The 16,909-nt window shown below is 33.6% G+C and overlaps 1 protein-coding gene across 1 annotated transcript in view; it reads right to left on the bottom strand.

Annotated features, from left to right (window-relative positions):
- The window catches only part of TECTA (tectorin alpha), a 623,032-nt gene that overhangs the window by 451,112 nt on the left and 155,011 nt on the right, over positions 1–16,909 (bottom strand). The window contains exon 4 of the mRNA XM_044075148.1: positions 11,430–11,569. Within this exon, the coding sequence (XP_043931083.1) occupies positions 11,430–11,569 (140 nt within the window). The remainder of the gene's footprint in view (positions 1–11,429; positions 11,570–16,909) is intronic.

Here is a 16,909-nt window from a genome sequence, read left to right on the forward strand (position 1 = left end):
GATTGCAAGTATTGTCTATAGTATAGACATATTTGGCTCATTCAAATGAGGAGCTTCGTACACATTTAATAATACTAGAGCTTTAGATAAGTTAAATGATTCATTAAATAAAGCTTGTAAAAAGTTTTTAATACCATTCCAAAATGGCTTAATGTTAACACAGTCGAAAAAATGTGATTCCAATCTGTATTGTGTATTTGTTCACACCTCCAACATATTCCCTTTGTGGAAGAATTAATTTTAGTAATTCTATCTGGAGTTAAGAATGCTCTGTGCAAGAATTTCCAATTAAAAAACTTTCCAGTATTGTGTAAAGGATGTATGTTTTATTGATAATACAATATTTGATTTAATGTCTTCAGTTAGCTGTAATGAGTGTCCTTTTGTTATATAATTCCAATATGATGATTTGGGTGTTGTTTTATAATTTATCACTATCTTTTAAAATTTCAAAATACTATTTCCCATGTCATAAACATTATATATGATTTCATATACGTATTTTGTAAGTAAAGGTATTTCTTTAAATGAAGAATTACTAATTATTCTGCATAAATCTTGCGAATATGTCAGAATGCTTTGCATAGTTAGCCAATCTTGTTGTGGAATTTTGTATGTTGTTTCTATTGTTTGCATATCCAGAACCTTTAGTTCTTTAATACATTGAAATCAATAAACAAATCCTTTCTGTTCCCAGGAATTAATTACTTCTCTGTATATTTTAGGTGGATAGCTCTTTGTAACTATGAATGGTGTTAAAAGATCAAACCAGATTTTTAAATCTATATTGCATTAATAATTTTCCTAAATGAGTCAATGTAATAATTAATCATACGGGTTTTAGTGGTCTTAATTATGTTATATTGCATATTAATACATATGTGCCATGGCAAATTGTTTTTATTTGATTTTTTTGTAACTCAAATTCATTTATTGATATTACAGTTAGTAATTCTTTCTAGTTTGCAGAATAATTTAAGCTTATCCAATCTGAGATTGTTTTAGATATTAATGCTTTTATATATCTTTCTATATCAGGAAAGTTTAATCCTCCCTGTTTCCATGGTCTGATATGATGTATTAAAGCTATTCTGTTTCTTTTGGCAAACCATAAAAATTTTATTAGCCATGAGTTTATTTCTTTGAGTATATTCCTTTCTGGTAACAGTTGTATTGCCAAAGCTATATATATAGAATCTTAGGTAGTAAAACCATTTTTATTAACTGTAGTCTAACTTCAAATGTTAATATTATCTTGCTCCACTTTTCCACAGAGATTTTAATTGTATTGGTGATATTATTGTAGTTTTTTGAGACTAATTCATTATTATCCTTGCATAACTCAATTCCTAGATATTTTAAGGTAGATTCTTGTTTCCCTATAATGTGATTCCCCTTCGTCTGCAATTCTTTTTTTTTTTATTTAAAAATAAAAATTTTGATTTTGATTTACTGAAATGGAATCCTGAAGTCCTATATAATGTGTCAATTAAAATATCTAATTCTTCTAATGTCTCTTTTGTATTGGATAATGTTAATAATATGTCATCAGCAAAGAGCATTACTTTAGAATTGTATTGTTCATAAACATCTACTCCTTTGATTTTTGTATTGTTACATATTGAATCTAACAATATTTCAATAGCCAAAGCAAATAGAATTGGTGACATGGGACATCCTTGTTTAGTACCCTTTGCTATATGTATAGATTTAGAGGTGAAAGGACCTAGCTTAACATATGCTAAATTATTTGTATATATATTCTTTAGTAGATGAACAAAGGAAGGAGGAAATTCAAATAACACCAGAATTTTGAATAAATAGTCCCAATTTAGGGAACCAAAGGCTTTCTCTATATCTAAGCCAATTATGAGTGTTTATTTTCTTTATTAATATAATCTATATGAGAAATTATCCTTTTAATATCGTCATGTGTGTGTCTATGGTATATAAATCCAGTTTGATCATTATTTATTGTTTTGGATAGTGGTATTTTCATTATGTTAGCTAATATTGTCATAAATATCTTATAGTCATTATTTAATAATGATATAGGTCTATATGAGGTACACAGGATTGGGGATTTGTTTTCTTTAAGATTGGTGTGATTAAGGATATCTCCAAGAGGGTGGTATTAAAGCTTGTGAGTGAATTTCTAATATAGTTTTATGGAAAAGGGATAGTACATTTAAAGGAAAAAGTTTATATATTTCCATAATTATACCATCTATACCTGGATCTTTATTATTTTTACCCTCTATTATTGTATCTGTAATTTCTTTGTAGGATATGGGTGCTTGCAAACCTAGTTTTAATTTTTCTGTTTTTTTTTGTATAATAGAACATTTTTCATCTAGATTTAATTGATTGATATGTTTATTTTCTTTTTGGAAATGTTCCATATAGTGATTTCTATAGGCATCAAGAATGTCTCCTATATCCAAGACATTTTCTTTTCATGGAAGATACTTTTAGTGTTATTAGCTTTTGATTGTATTTTGATTCTTGTGGATAAATTATGTAGATATTTGGGAGAAATAGCCAATGTATTAATTTTTAGTTTTTCTAAAGCTAAACTAGTTTTATGTGTTAGAATTTTGTTGTATTTATTGTTTAATACTTCTACTTTCTTTTTCATCTCCAAATGATTTTGATTTTTTTCTGCTTTTAGTGACAAAAGTTTGGATTGTAGATCTAATAATTCAGAATCCCATTCTCTGATTTTTTATACCAAGTTAGGGTTTTACTATATATGTAAGCTTTTAATGAGTCCCATATCATTATTTTATTTATCTCTGTGGTGTAATTAATATCTAAGAAGAACTGTAATTCAGATAATATCCAGGGTTTGTAATTTTTAATTTTAGTTATATATGCAGGAATTCTGGAGTTAAAGATTAATGATTTTTACCCATTTTTAAGTTTTAGTATCAATGAACTGTGGTCTGAAAAGGAGCAGGGAGTGACTGAGGAATTAATGATTTTAGAGTGTAAGTCATGGGCAGCAAATATTTTATCTATTCTAGTTTGGGTACCAAATCTGTGATCTTGATGGGAAAACAACAAAGATGTATCTTCTTTAAATGTGAAAGTATCTACAAGATGAAATGATTCTACCCACTTGTTTAAAGCTTTTGATACAGCAGATGTACGCACCAATCTTTTATTTTTAGTTTCAGAAATATCAGATATACAGTTAAAATCTCCTCCTAATATTAAGTTGCCTTTATAATTATTGGAAATGAAATCCAAGTGTTTTGTAACAGTTCCTGATCCAATGCCTGGGAACCAGTATAGAGTGGCTAGGGTCCATATTCTGTTATTATATTTAACTATTACTAATGCCATAAGGCCTTCTTTATCTTCATACTTATAAATGATTTCTGGATTAATCACATTTGTTTTCCATTAAATTGTTACCCCTTTTGTCTTTGTCTTATAAGTGGATTGTGCCAATATCATATATTCTTTAGGATTCCATTTGTAATTGTCATTTGTTTTGAAATTAGTTTTTTGAAGGAAGACAATTTGTGCTTTGTTCAGTTTTAAATATTTCAGTAGAATTGATCTCTTGCTAGAATTGTTTAAGCCATTGGTATTTAAAGATAATAAAGTTAAATCCATCTTAGGTTATTTAGACTATGTATTTTTTTATTGTAATTATTAAACATTTTCCAATGATAACTATAAAGTATATGTTTCAGCTTTTAAAAGAAATTACCAGTTTTATACTTTGAGTGTTTACCAATAAAGTAATGTTTTGGTCAGGAATGCTAAAATGTTTCTGTGAAATAAATCTAAATTAATACATTTTAACAAAACTAAGATCCGCACTAGCCATGGAATGAAAATCATTCCTAATCTGATGGATAAACCTAAATCCATCAGATTATCACTCATACCTTGACAGTCCAGAACATCTGAGCTCCATAAATTGGATTATCATATGGAGAATATTTGTAATAGGAATAAGCAATATTTATATCATTTTTAACAGATATAGTACTATTGTACATTAGACAGAATTCTAATACAATATAAATATCTACTTATTGTATAAGCAATTAATATTTGCATGACAGATAGATAAGCAATTCAATCATAGTAAAGTAGGATGTAGTATATATAAAACCTCAGTAAAAAATTATAGCACACATTTATTTAACATATTCACACTTATTGATGAAGTCTTTCAAAACTTATTACTTAATCTAAATAGATGGTAATAATATTTATACCTAATGTTATAATACAATGTATTTTACTGGATATATCAGAACTTATATTTCATTGTTTGCCAGCATTTAAGTAATCACTTTGTTGCTAACTTACTTAAAGCATCAAGTTTGTTTTATGTAAACATTGATGAAAGTTGGTGCATTTTAATTATCAGTTCATCCCTCTTCCCCCCTTTCCTACACATACGGATTTTCATATCTGTCATTTCTTATTATAAAATGAGTAAAATTATATGTTAAAAACAAAAAAAATCACTTATTGTGATTAATGATTACAAGTTCCCTTTATGGCATATACTGAAAGTTTTTAGATTTAAATGGCAACATTCTATTTTGTATAATCAGCAAAGGTTAAACTGAGTGATTATTGTCAATGTAATACTATTTGTTCAGAATGTGATTGTTACATTCTGTGACATTCCTAGTTCAGGCTTCTATTGTTTCCCTTGAACAACTTTATCAGTTTGATGTCATGTATAAAACATTAGTTACCTTGATAACAGCTTAAGTATTATGTATGGTCAAGATGGGTTACAAAAACTGCAATTCAAGTTAAAGCAATTACATGACTTCTTATGCATATTTACTTATATAAAAAAATCATCATGCTTCCCCTTGATGTTCAATATAGTGTATGTCATTTATGACAAGTTAAAACAGTAGTGTTGTTATACTCAAGCCCATGTTATTAAACTGAGTGTTTATTGCCAGTTTAATACTATTTGTTCAGAATATGACTGTTACATTCTGTGACATTTCAAGTTCAGGCTTCTATTGTTTCTCTTGAACAACTTTGTCAGTTTGATGTCATGTATAAAACATTAGTTATCTTGGTAACCGCTTAAGTATTATATATTGTCAAGATGGGTTACAAAAACTACAATTCAAGTTAAAACAATTACATGACTTGTTATGCATATTTACTTATATAAGAAAATCATCATGCTTCCCCTTGATGTTCAATGTAGTGTATGTCATTTATGACAAGTTAAGACAGCAGTGTTATTATACACAAGCCCATGTTATTAAATCCCATCTTTAATATCTAAATTCAGCAGACTCCTTCATCTTATGGGACAATTATATATTTTATGTCTAGATTTACTAAAATCATACATTACATAACTATTGTGTTTTTTTTTTTTTTTTTTGCTGTTACTTAGTTATTTGAGAGATCGACCACAAGCTGTTAAGTATTATCGTCACTCTGTTTCCATTACCATAGCAACCTGGGAGCATCTGTTTCTGTTAGTGTGTCTGTGTACTGCTTACCAGAGGCTCACGATGCACCTGAAGCAAAGCTTCACTTCAATGCAACTTCAAGCCTAAATTCCCTCCCTTTCAGCAAGGCAGCAGCCAGAAAAAGAACAGAGAGCAAACAGATCAAAAAAGAAAAAAAACTCCCAACAAGCCGCCACAGCAAGAGACAACACACTCCTCCATCCCTCCCACCTCTAACTCAGCAGACGTACAAAGAAATCATTCTCTGCCAAAATATCCCAAATCATAGTTCTATCTACCCCCTTCCCCTTGATCCAGGCTAAAACACAAAATGTCTCTTCCTAATTCACAAGCATCAGTAAACCTTGATCACAAGCAACAACCCACAGCTTCCCAGAGACGAAAAAGGCAACATATAACAGCTGCCAGACATAGCTGCATCCAAATACCCCATGTCAGGCTTAATCAAACAGCATTCAAAGTTACGATACCTGCCATAATTGGTCTTAATTATGTTTAGACAGAATAATAATGATATTTGTACTAGCTGCCAGACACAGCTGCATCCATGCATACCATATCAGGATTGATCAAACAGCACTCATAGCTGTAATGCATGCCATAATTGATATTGACTATATTTAGACAGAATAATGATGACATTTGTACTAAGAGCTTGCTACTATTATTTAACCAGGATATACGTGAAATTTCTAAATCATACTTTAACTGAAGAAGGCATTAGTCTCCATGACAGCATTTTTTTTCAAAACACTCTACTGTTAACTGCAATTATATATGATGTTAATTTGTTGCATTTGAGTCTGAACTCTGATGAATGGTACCTTGTTTAATTATTTAATTAATTACTTAAATTATTATAAGTAAAATCAATGAAAAATGAACAAGATAAGAATTCATTGAGTTCAAGTAGGGGAATATAAACTTCTGTTTGTATTATATGTTGCTTTGTTTGGCTTATATATAATGTAAATAGTAACCCATCCTGACCTAACTTTGTTTGTGAAGAATTATTGGACTTTTTGAACATTCTGAATAAATCATTATTGTTTCTCAATTGTTTAAGAATCCCTCCTTTTTTAAATAAAAACAGATGACAAGTGATGTACCATATCAGCTGATACTTTGAGAGATGTAATTGTAAGAGTTATTTTTTGTGACAGCTATCTTGGAATCGTTTTTTTTGTTTCTTCTTACTAGCATTGTTTATTTTATTCTTTTAAGAGTTGGAGCCATCCATTCCATTTCTTCTGGGCTAGGCACTATGTTGTTTTTGATGAATATAGTAGCTTCTTCTAAGTCATTAAAGGTTCTCATCTCACTGGCAAAAAGTATTTTTATCTTGGCTGGAAAGTCCAGCTGTGCTTTAATGTTGTTTTATTTCTCAATTTTATTACTGGCCAGACTTTTTTTGGTACTTTTCCGTTAATGGGGCAACAGCTTTCTTGCCCTCGATTACGGATGTACTTCTTACCCATACCTTTTGCTGAGGAATAGTTTCACACTTTGCTCACTAACAATTCTCTTTTCCACATAGAAAAAGTGTATAAAACTTCCAATGTTGACATTTTTTAAACAATTTTTTGCATCCTAATTTGCCACAAACTGATCAATGATTATTACTTGCCCAAATATGAGTACGGAGGTACTTCTTACCCATACGTTATTCTGAGGAATAGTTTCACACTTTGCTCAATAACGATTCTCTTTTTTCCATTTAGCAAAGGTTTATAACACTTCAAATGGTGAAAATCAAAAGGCAGCAGGAACAGCAGCAGTGTATATCAAAGAAAAATGCAGAACAAAAACACCAAAAATCAGGAGAAAACCAGGTTTTTAGCGTAAAATGATTTAATTCACTATTCGTCAAAGGCGACTTCATCAGAAATACAATTCACTAACACAGAAACACACTTAAAATACTGTCAGCAAGTGAACAATTAATTATATAACAAACTGTTCAATTCATAAAACAATTATTCAATTGAAGTGAACCATCAATAAACTTAGTCCCAGTGCAGTAAAAAATACATCTAAATGAAAACTTTATTTTTTTAATATTAACTTTTCTGTTTTTTTAAAAACATTTTATATTGACTGTGTCATTCAGCCCAGGATGTATGTAAGAAGCCAGTCTCAGTTGCCATACCATTTCTTTCTGTTCTACTTTGTTCCAATAATCACCTCCCCTGATGTCCTTGTTCACTGACTCAAGAACCGAGAAGGTGAACTTTTTCCAGTTAATGCACATAGTGGAATGTTTGTACAAGGCATTGTTGACATTTTTTGTTCTTATAGCATACAAATGTTCAAGAATACGTGTCCCCAAACTTCTAGTGGACATTCCCACGTAGAACAGTGGATATCCACTACACATAGTCAAATAGACAATACCTTCACTACCACAATCTAGTCTACCTGGAACAGTGATGTTAAAATCAAGGTGTTGCAAAAAAATACAAGAACCAGTGTGGATGTACCTACATACTTTACATCCCATATACTTATACTCCTAAACAACGGGAAGCATGTCCCCTCTCCAACATATCCTTGATGTTACAATTTTTCTTGTACACAAAACAAGGCACCTCACCCAGTACATTTACCATGTCACCATTAGTTAATATGCCTTTCCATTTCTAGTTAATAATTTTACAAATCTGGTTGTTGTCCAAACTCATGTCCAAACAAAACCTAGGTTTGCTCAGACCTGCATCATCCATATATGTTCTTTTTGTGAAACCTTTTACCAAAATGGGAGGAAAATCATTCTCCCTTCTAGAGATAATCTCGTTGGCAGCTTTGTCCAGTAAATCTCTAGGATAGCCCCTATCCAAAAATAACCTTTTAATAAACTGAACCTCCTCACAAAAGGTGGTGTCATCCACGGTCATCCGTGAAGCCCAGATGAACTGACCATGAGGAATGTTCTTTTTAGTAAAAGTGGGGTGATTACTTTTATAATGTACATAGCTGTTGCAAAAAGTATTTTTTTCGGTGAATAGTACTGTAAACCCCATTCATAGTAGCTTTCCACCCAATAATCACATCCAGGAATATAACTTCACGACCAAAACCACTTAAGGTGAATGTTAAAAATTCAGTGATAGCACTTAAAACATCTACGAAACCATCTACACTAAAACCTTCCATTTTAACAATAAAAAACAGGTCGTCTACAAGCCTTTTGTAAAAGACGACCTTGTGATATAAATCCACACTAGGTAAAATTTCCAGCTCTCACCACCCAAGAACCAAACTTGCATAAGTGGGACCCACAGTGGCACCCATAGATACTCCTGACAGTTGTTTATAGAAATTATCATTAAACATAAAATAACTGTGCTCCAATAGTAAATCTAACAACAAGGTGTAAGTGATCACACTGTGGCTACTCAAATTGGTATACTTACCCAAAAGCCACCTAACAAAATCAACACTTGCTTCCTGGGAAATGCAAGTGAACAGTGAAGTCACATCAATTGCGAGCATCAAAAACTGTTCACTGCCATTATCCAAACTGGAAAAAAATGTTCTTAAGTTTTCCAAAAATCCCAGGAATCAGCAATGTATGACGGTAACTGCTTCACATATGGCTTCAAAACATAATCTAAGTATATAAAGATGCAATCTGTACAATTCCCTGAGGCAGAAATGATAGGCCTAAAGGGGTATTGGTAATGCCCTTATGGAGCTTAGGTATTCCAAAAAGCACACCTATTCTGGGATCTTCCACATGCAAGAAGTCGAAGACTTCTTTAGATATTTGACCATCCATTAACAAATCATAAAGAGTGGCATAGATGAAACCATAACATTTCAAAATATCAAATTTAGACACCTTTTTATATTCCAGTTGGTTAGCCAACATAAGCTCCATTGCATTGTTGTAGTCATTAGTACTCATGACCACAATCCCAACCCCACTTGTCAGCCTTCATAAACCTTAAATCCTTGTTACATACCAAGTCATTAAGTGCATTTCTCTCATTTGTACTTAGATTCACTTCAATTGAATAATTGTTTTATGAGTTGAACAGCTTATTATATAATTAATTGTTCACTTGCTGACAGTATTTTAAGTGTGTTTCTGTAGTAGTGAAGTGTATTTCTGATGAAGTCGCCTTTGACGAATAGTGAATTAAATCACTTCAAATGGTGGGATTTTTTAAACCACATCATTTCATCAATGAAATGTTCTGTAAGCATAGGAATCAGAATACATCTTTTTAACCAAACTGCAAGCTCCTTGGTTAAACTTGCGAGCAGTTGTTCTCTTATGCCTGTTTGTTCCTAATTTTGAAAGGCGGGTATCATGCAGTTTTTTTGAAAGTGAAATTTGAGAGCTCTGCTCTTTATTTTTCTTCCAACAGTCTGGAAACTACAATCTGTACTTGCTCAGGACATAAAACCATCCCAGTCAACTGTCTTCAAGGCCAGATTTAGACCTCAGAAGTCTTTAGGCTCAGAGCATGAGGTACTTTAAGTCCCACTCACATCTGTAAGGTACCCCCTTCCACCGGCTACACCCAGTAGCATGGCTGGCAACCAGTCAGGGACAAATCAAAGAAAAATAATCAGGAGGTTAAATGAACAAGAACTTTTATTTCTACAAAACTGTTAACAAGGCCAAGCAAGCTGTTGCCCCGTTAATGGAAAAGTACCCTTTTTTCCTTTGTTCTAGTATTCTGGAAGAATAATCATTGTCAGATCTTATCAGGCTTTGATTGTAGTTTAAAGGTGATTTTCTCCAAGTAGATTTTAATATTAGTTCCTTGTCCAGAAATGAAAGAAATGTTATAACTATGGATCTGGGTGGAGTATGTGTTGAGTAAGAAGCAGGTTTCCTCAGTGCTCTATGCTCCCTTTCAATTCCAAATGAAAGACCCTCTTTCAAGTCTAAAAATTCAGGAATCCAGGTTGTTAAGAATGAAATAATGTCTTCACCTTCAGTGTTTTCAGGCAGACCAAAGATCCTTATGTCGTTTCTCCTTTCCCTGTTTTCTAAGTCATCTATTTTGTTAAGCAGCCATGTATTCTCTTTAAACAGAAGTTCTTTTTTGGAATTCTTCCTCTTTGAGTCTCACTTCAATGTCATTTAGAGAAGTCTCTATATTTGTTATTTTTGTATGGTGTTGCTGTAATAGTTCCTTAAGAGTATCAGTCTGTTTTTGAGAATTTAAGTTGAGGTTTTCTAAGTCATTTTTAAAGCCATCCATCTTCAAAGAGAATTCATGTAATGTAGATGTCATCAATTGCAGTTCTTTTTTCAAAGCAGCATCTGGGTGAGAATTCCTTGAGTTGCTCATATTCAGTGACTCAATACATCTCCAAGTTACTTGACAGGAAAATGGTTGTATATCTCCACTAAAACTGATATTTATGTAGTTTAGTAGTTGATCTATACATTTCTGACATTTTAAACTTGAAAATAATAAACTTTTCCTCTATTATTATACTAGTTTATGGAGCTCTCAAAATTCATTGCTCTCAGTCGGCCATCTTGGCTCCGCCCCCAGAAACAGTTACTTTTGAGGATATGGGAATTCGAATTCTGAAGATGACAAGGGGAAATATCTGCCCTTGAAACTGCATTTGCTCAGCTGGACTGGGTAAATAGAATAAGGAAGGACCTCAGGTAAGTTGCGAGATGCACAGCACATACTGTCCTGCTGGCTTACAGTTACAGTGTTCCTGTACCATCATTAGAAATGAACCTACATGAAATGACAATATCAAAATCACATCATGAACCTCAGCTGTCCATCTCATTGGTGAAAGTCAATTACACCTATTTTATGTGACAATAACACAAAGACATTTGAAGTAGGCTGAATCATACATTTCAATTAAAACACTATTATATGCAACAGTCAAAATAGATCTAAAGTACATAACATATTTTGGAGAAGAAATAATATCTCTCTCACTGTTAGATGTTTTACTTACATACACTGCTCTGTAAGATGTCTCAAAGAAAATGAAGGGAACGTCTATCTGGATCTCTGGGGAGCTTCCATCATCTACTTTGGGGGTTGTAATGTCTTCATTGGCTGCCCCAAAAGGATAAAAAATCCGCTGACTCTGCACTGGAATTACACAACAGTTCTATTAACCTTTTACAACTTATCCAATATATTTTACTAGTTTTCTGCTGTCATAATCAATTAGATGATTGTCATTCATAGTTAATGGACTTTCGCAGGTAAATTCAAAATATCTGAAGGACTGCAGAAAAGACAGGATATTTGAAAAGTCAATCTTTTCCTTCATTTATTGGTAGGGAATATGCATCTTATAAATATGTATTCTGTGTGTGTGAATAGTTTAGGAAGATTTAACTAACAGCTTATAACAGCTGAACTAGAAATAGCCTTCAGTGAAGTGCTCTGGAATTAGTGTTTTTTTTTAATTCACAGGAGTTGAAAGAGACTCTAAGAAACAATAGATCATCTACATTAAGGATGACAGCCTGGTAAGTCACCTCAGAGTTAAGAAATATAAACTAATACTCTCAAGAATGGAATCTTGAAGAACCCCAGCTTGAAGAGTGCTTATGTTGGCTACAGAATTTTCAAACAGAACTTGAATCAGTTGATATGAAAGGAAGATACAAAACCAGTGTAGAATATCATCAGATATGCCTATAGGAGCAGGTCTTGCGGATAGAAGAGAGTACCCAAGACCCTTCCTGAGATCCAAATCAGCAATAAGAAAACTCTGGTTTGCTGTCTGGGTACATTTACCAGGCCTTAATAGGTCATTAGTGTGAACATGTATATATGTATGCCTCTCATTTCCTGTTCAGTTAAATTAAATACAAATATGGTAAAGTTTTGTTTTCTTTGTGTTCTACTAATTAACTCTATGTGACATTAACAAACACGTTCAAAATAGTCTATCAAAATAGTTTATCACTATTCGTTTCCAAGATTGACACTATCTAAAAACAAGGTATAAGGCTAACCGTTGCATGTTTTGGGTAGCAGAGTTTGTAACCAGTTCAGCTGTCGAGGAAGCTAATCCTGTCTTGATCACAGAGCTCCAGAACCAGAAAGTAGACTGAGTGAATTTTGCTAATTGTTTCCAGAAATATATATATATATATATATATATATATATATATATATATATATATATATATGGATTCACTTTAGAAGCTGGAAATACTGAAATATCGAAATTCAGTATTTCGAGCCATAAAGTGGAATCCTGAAAACAATGAAACCTCAGAAGTGCGAAATTCAAAACCATGCACACTGGAGATTTTGAATTAGCGCTTCTGGTGTTTGGCTGTGGTTGTGGAATCAGGTAAGTGTTATTTGTTAAGGGTTTTGGGTAGGGGCTGTGGTGTGTGTTAGTGTGTTTTGTTGCTGTGATGTGTGTGTGTGCTAGGAGAATGTAGCTTGTGTGGTAGTGTTTTGTGTGTGTTTGTATGAATGTGTGACCTGTGCGACCTCTGAGTTAGAATATTTAAGTAGGTGGGGGGGGGCACAGCCCCACACATGGGGGGGTGCAGGGGGGCTTGCCCCCTTCTTTTATGTAGTAGAAAGCTTGTGTTTGTGTGTGGGGAGGAAGGTGTGTGTGTGTGTGTGTGTGTGTGTGTGTGTGTGTGTGTGTGTGTGTGTGTGTGTGTGTGTGTGTGGAGTAGACACACTAATTCAAAATCTCCGGTGTGCGAGATTTTGAATTTCGCGCTTCTGAGTTTTCGTTGTTTTCAGGTTTCGACTTTATAGCCACAAAATACTGAATTTCGATATTTCAGTATTGCGAGGATATAAAGTGAATCCATATATATATATATATATATATATATTCAAAACAAGGAGACATCTCAGAATTTCAAGTATGATCTTAAAACAATAGCAATCTAAGAACAACTCAGTAGTAAAGGTGTGCAGCATGCCACAAAGGTATAACAATTTGTATTTATTTGTAGTTAGTAATGTATAACACTACCAGATGCATTTTGCCAATGGATTTTATAAATAATCTGTGTTAAACGCACTTATTTAATAAGGTCTTTGTAGAGTAATGTAAGAAATGCCAAGATTATGCAACTGATTATGCATAACATATATTGGAGATTTCTATGACATACACCCACAAAACTAAGTCATGATTCTACCTAGGAAGAGCAGACACAGCCAGAAACACATACAACAAGCATATTAAATACTTATGTACAAATGACTATTTATAAATCAGCACTGATACAACAAAACAGTAAAACAAACAAAAAAAGTCTGCCACAACATTTCCATGGGGGAACAACCTTTTATACACTTCATGTATGTTTTCAACCCAAACTCCAAGTTAATGTAAGGAAACTTCTAGGCGTTATAATAAATGACAGTCTCAAATATGACCCACATATACTGCACACTATTAAGTCTACACACCAGAAATTAGGCTTCCTTTATAGGATGAATGGATTCCTTACAGATACTGCAAGAAAAACTCTAGCCACCACTTTCTTACTGCCAACTCTCTTATATGCCACTTGTACCCTAACAAACTTAAACAATATTTAAAAAAAGAAAATAGCCTCCTGCAACAATAAAATAGCTAAATTTGCCACCAATCTCCCTCACAGGACCCACCATTGTCATAGCTTAATGCAATTAAACTGGATTTAAACTGCACAACTACCTAACATATTCACAACTACAGCATGCAAACCCATTCATTATCCAGAAAAAAATACCCTGCACTAAAAAACATATTACTGCCCTACTGTCCACCAAGAGACTTCCGTTATACTAACAAATTCTTACTACTCACAAATACGTCAAATAATGTTGCAGGAGACTCACTCTACTCTCAATACATTGCTAAACTCTGGAATAGTATCCCCACACAAGTAAAACTATCCAACAAACTCAATAGTTGTAAACCACTGCTTAAACAACATCTTAACCAATCTTGGTCCTGCACATGCTCATCACCAGGTTAAGACTTTGTGCTCACCGTATGATACTCTCCAAATACTGTCCTTAAAGAGAATACTCTCAACCTCTCACTGAAATGACAAAGCAATTTTTATACATAAATGCTGCATGTACAATCCACTAAGTTGCATGTGGGCTTTCTCTTTAGTAACTTCTACCTCTGTAAAATCTTAGAATATATAAATGCAACTACTGAATGTGTATAAATGTAAATAGAAATGTAACTACCCTGTGTTTAATTGGAACTGAGTATAATGCCATGTAAGCAAATGGAGGTTTTCTCCTTAGGCCTCTGTGGAAAATGGGTGCTACCCAATTTGACTTTCCTGGTGAACAAAGATAGATAGGTAGATAGATAGATAGATAGATAGATAGATAGATAGATAGATAGATAGATAGATAGATAGATCATTTCCAAAGTCTGTGTACCCTGGATGAAGATATAATTCCCTTCCCTAACACATTTGCCTACCATGTCTACTGAAATTACTGATCAACCAGTAGCCTTAAACTCAAATGCATACCCCTGAAGTGGCCATCTTTACAATCAAATGCAGAACAAAATGCTAGACCTTGTCTCACCAAGCTTCAGTGTATAAATTTAAGCCCAATGACCTCAGTTGTTTTAGTCTGATATATCTGAGAAATAAATTTGACATATAATATGCAGAACTCATTATTAGTTTCACTTTCACTATATCTAATATTTTAGGTTCTGAAGTTTTATAGTCAAGCTTACAACCTACTGGCCTTCAAACAGCTTGAGAGCTGCAATGTCATGTTAATATTGTTTAACGCGTATGTATATTAAGATTATTTTTGGAAGAGGCTAAACAACTTATCATTCTGTAGGGAATCATTACACACTTTTGGAAGCATTGCATAATGCATCTGTCAAATAATTTATGTTATTTTTGCCTATATGCTTCTTGCTGACCTTCAAGTTTTACACCCAGTTATACATGACCCTTTCATTCTCCAACAGTCAGAATTGCACCCAGTGCTGTGGCAGGAGATATCTAAAGGGAACCACCACTCAGGCAGTTGTGAGGGTTCATTTTACCATTACCAGCATCCTGATTAGGACATTTATAATGGAACTTACCTTGCCCCTGGGCAGGGGGACATATGATCCCCATCATCATCATCACGAAGGCTCACAACCCCTCCCCCCATGTTAGTCTGTCTGTACTTCCACACGCACCCACATTGTAGGCTACAACTGAGCAGGGCTGACAAACACAATGGCCACTCAAAGCCCTGAGCACCCGCAGGATGAGCACATCCATTCTTTTGTGCAACCTCTGTCTGGTACCTGAGAAACTAATCAAACTCTGGTCACCTTGGTGTGGTCAGGGCTTTATTATTCTTTGCAACCATAGCTGGTGTATTTTTTCTACTGTTGATATTTATTTTTAGTATTAGGTTATCACCAACAGTGGTGTGCTCTAGGCATACACATTCAAGTAGAACTGCATCACACATTGCTTTATAGACCAGCAGAGGTAATCTCTAAGGAGCCTACTATCTATGCTTTATCTCTAGTACAAGGTTTCCTTAGTGATGAGGAACAAACACAAACACACGCACACATGAGACAAACATGCACACACTTACATGCACACAGCTGAGGACAAATGATGCCCTAGTGTTGGTCTCCCATTGAAAAGCATCCATCATCATTTCACCTTACTTACATACAAGGCCTATAGTGTCAGTGGCTGAGCAGTTAGCACACTTGTCTTTGATGCTAGAAGATCAGAAAGTTGTGGGTTAAGTTCCTAAACCAGTTAGCAAAATGGAGGTGCTGCAATTCAGAGATGCTATCCTTCAAGTGAGATGTTATTCTGAGGTCTCATCTGCCTGAGTTGGTGGTGTTTCAGGTAGATCTGATGGCACTTATTGAGAAAAGAGTAGGAGTATATTAAATGTATAGCGTAAGAAAATACAAAACCATCCAAAAGAGCTACAAGTACAATTTTAATCATAACTTATATTTCACACAAACTGAGAAATGGAATAGCACATAACTTCATCATTCCATTTCTGGTTATACAAAACATGCACAGACTGTGCATACCAAATCTTCTGGATTATAAACCTTCAAGTAAACATCACAAAATTGAATAATGCATTTGAACTGCAAACCCCACAACAAATTCAGCCTCAGTTTACAATTGAAGCCCAAGACCCTGATTTGTTCTAGATATTTTGCATAACAATATCATAATGTAGAATACTGTACAGACACATGATATACTTTTTAAACACCACACAGAAACATAAATTCAGTTATACATTTATGGAAGAGCAAAGCTTAAACTGCTTTTTCTAACCTGAATAGGAGTTCTTAGATGGCATACTGTATCCCCACAATTTAAACTTATAAGCTAGTTTGGCACTTCCCTATTTCTGCTGTTCACTGTTTACGTTACTATATCACTAGGGCCGCTACAATAAGGAAGTACCAAGCTCTTC

The sequence above is a fragment of the Protopterus annectens genome, chromosome 6.part0, assembly GCF_019279795.1.
Source record: "Protopterus annectens isolate FY-2018-M chromosome 6.part0, PAN1.0, whole genome shotgun sequence".
Taxonomy (NCBI): domain Eukaryota; kingdom Metazoa; phylum Chordata; order Ceratodontiformes; family Protopteridae; genus Protopterus; species Protopterus annectens.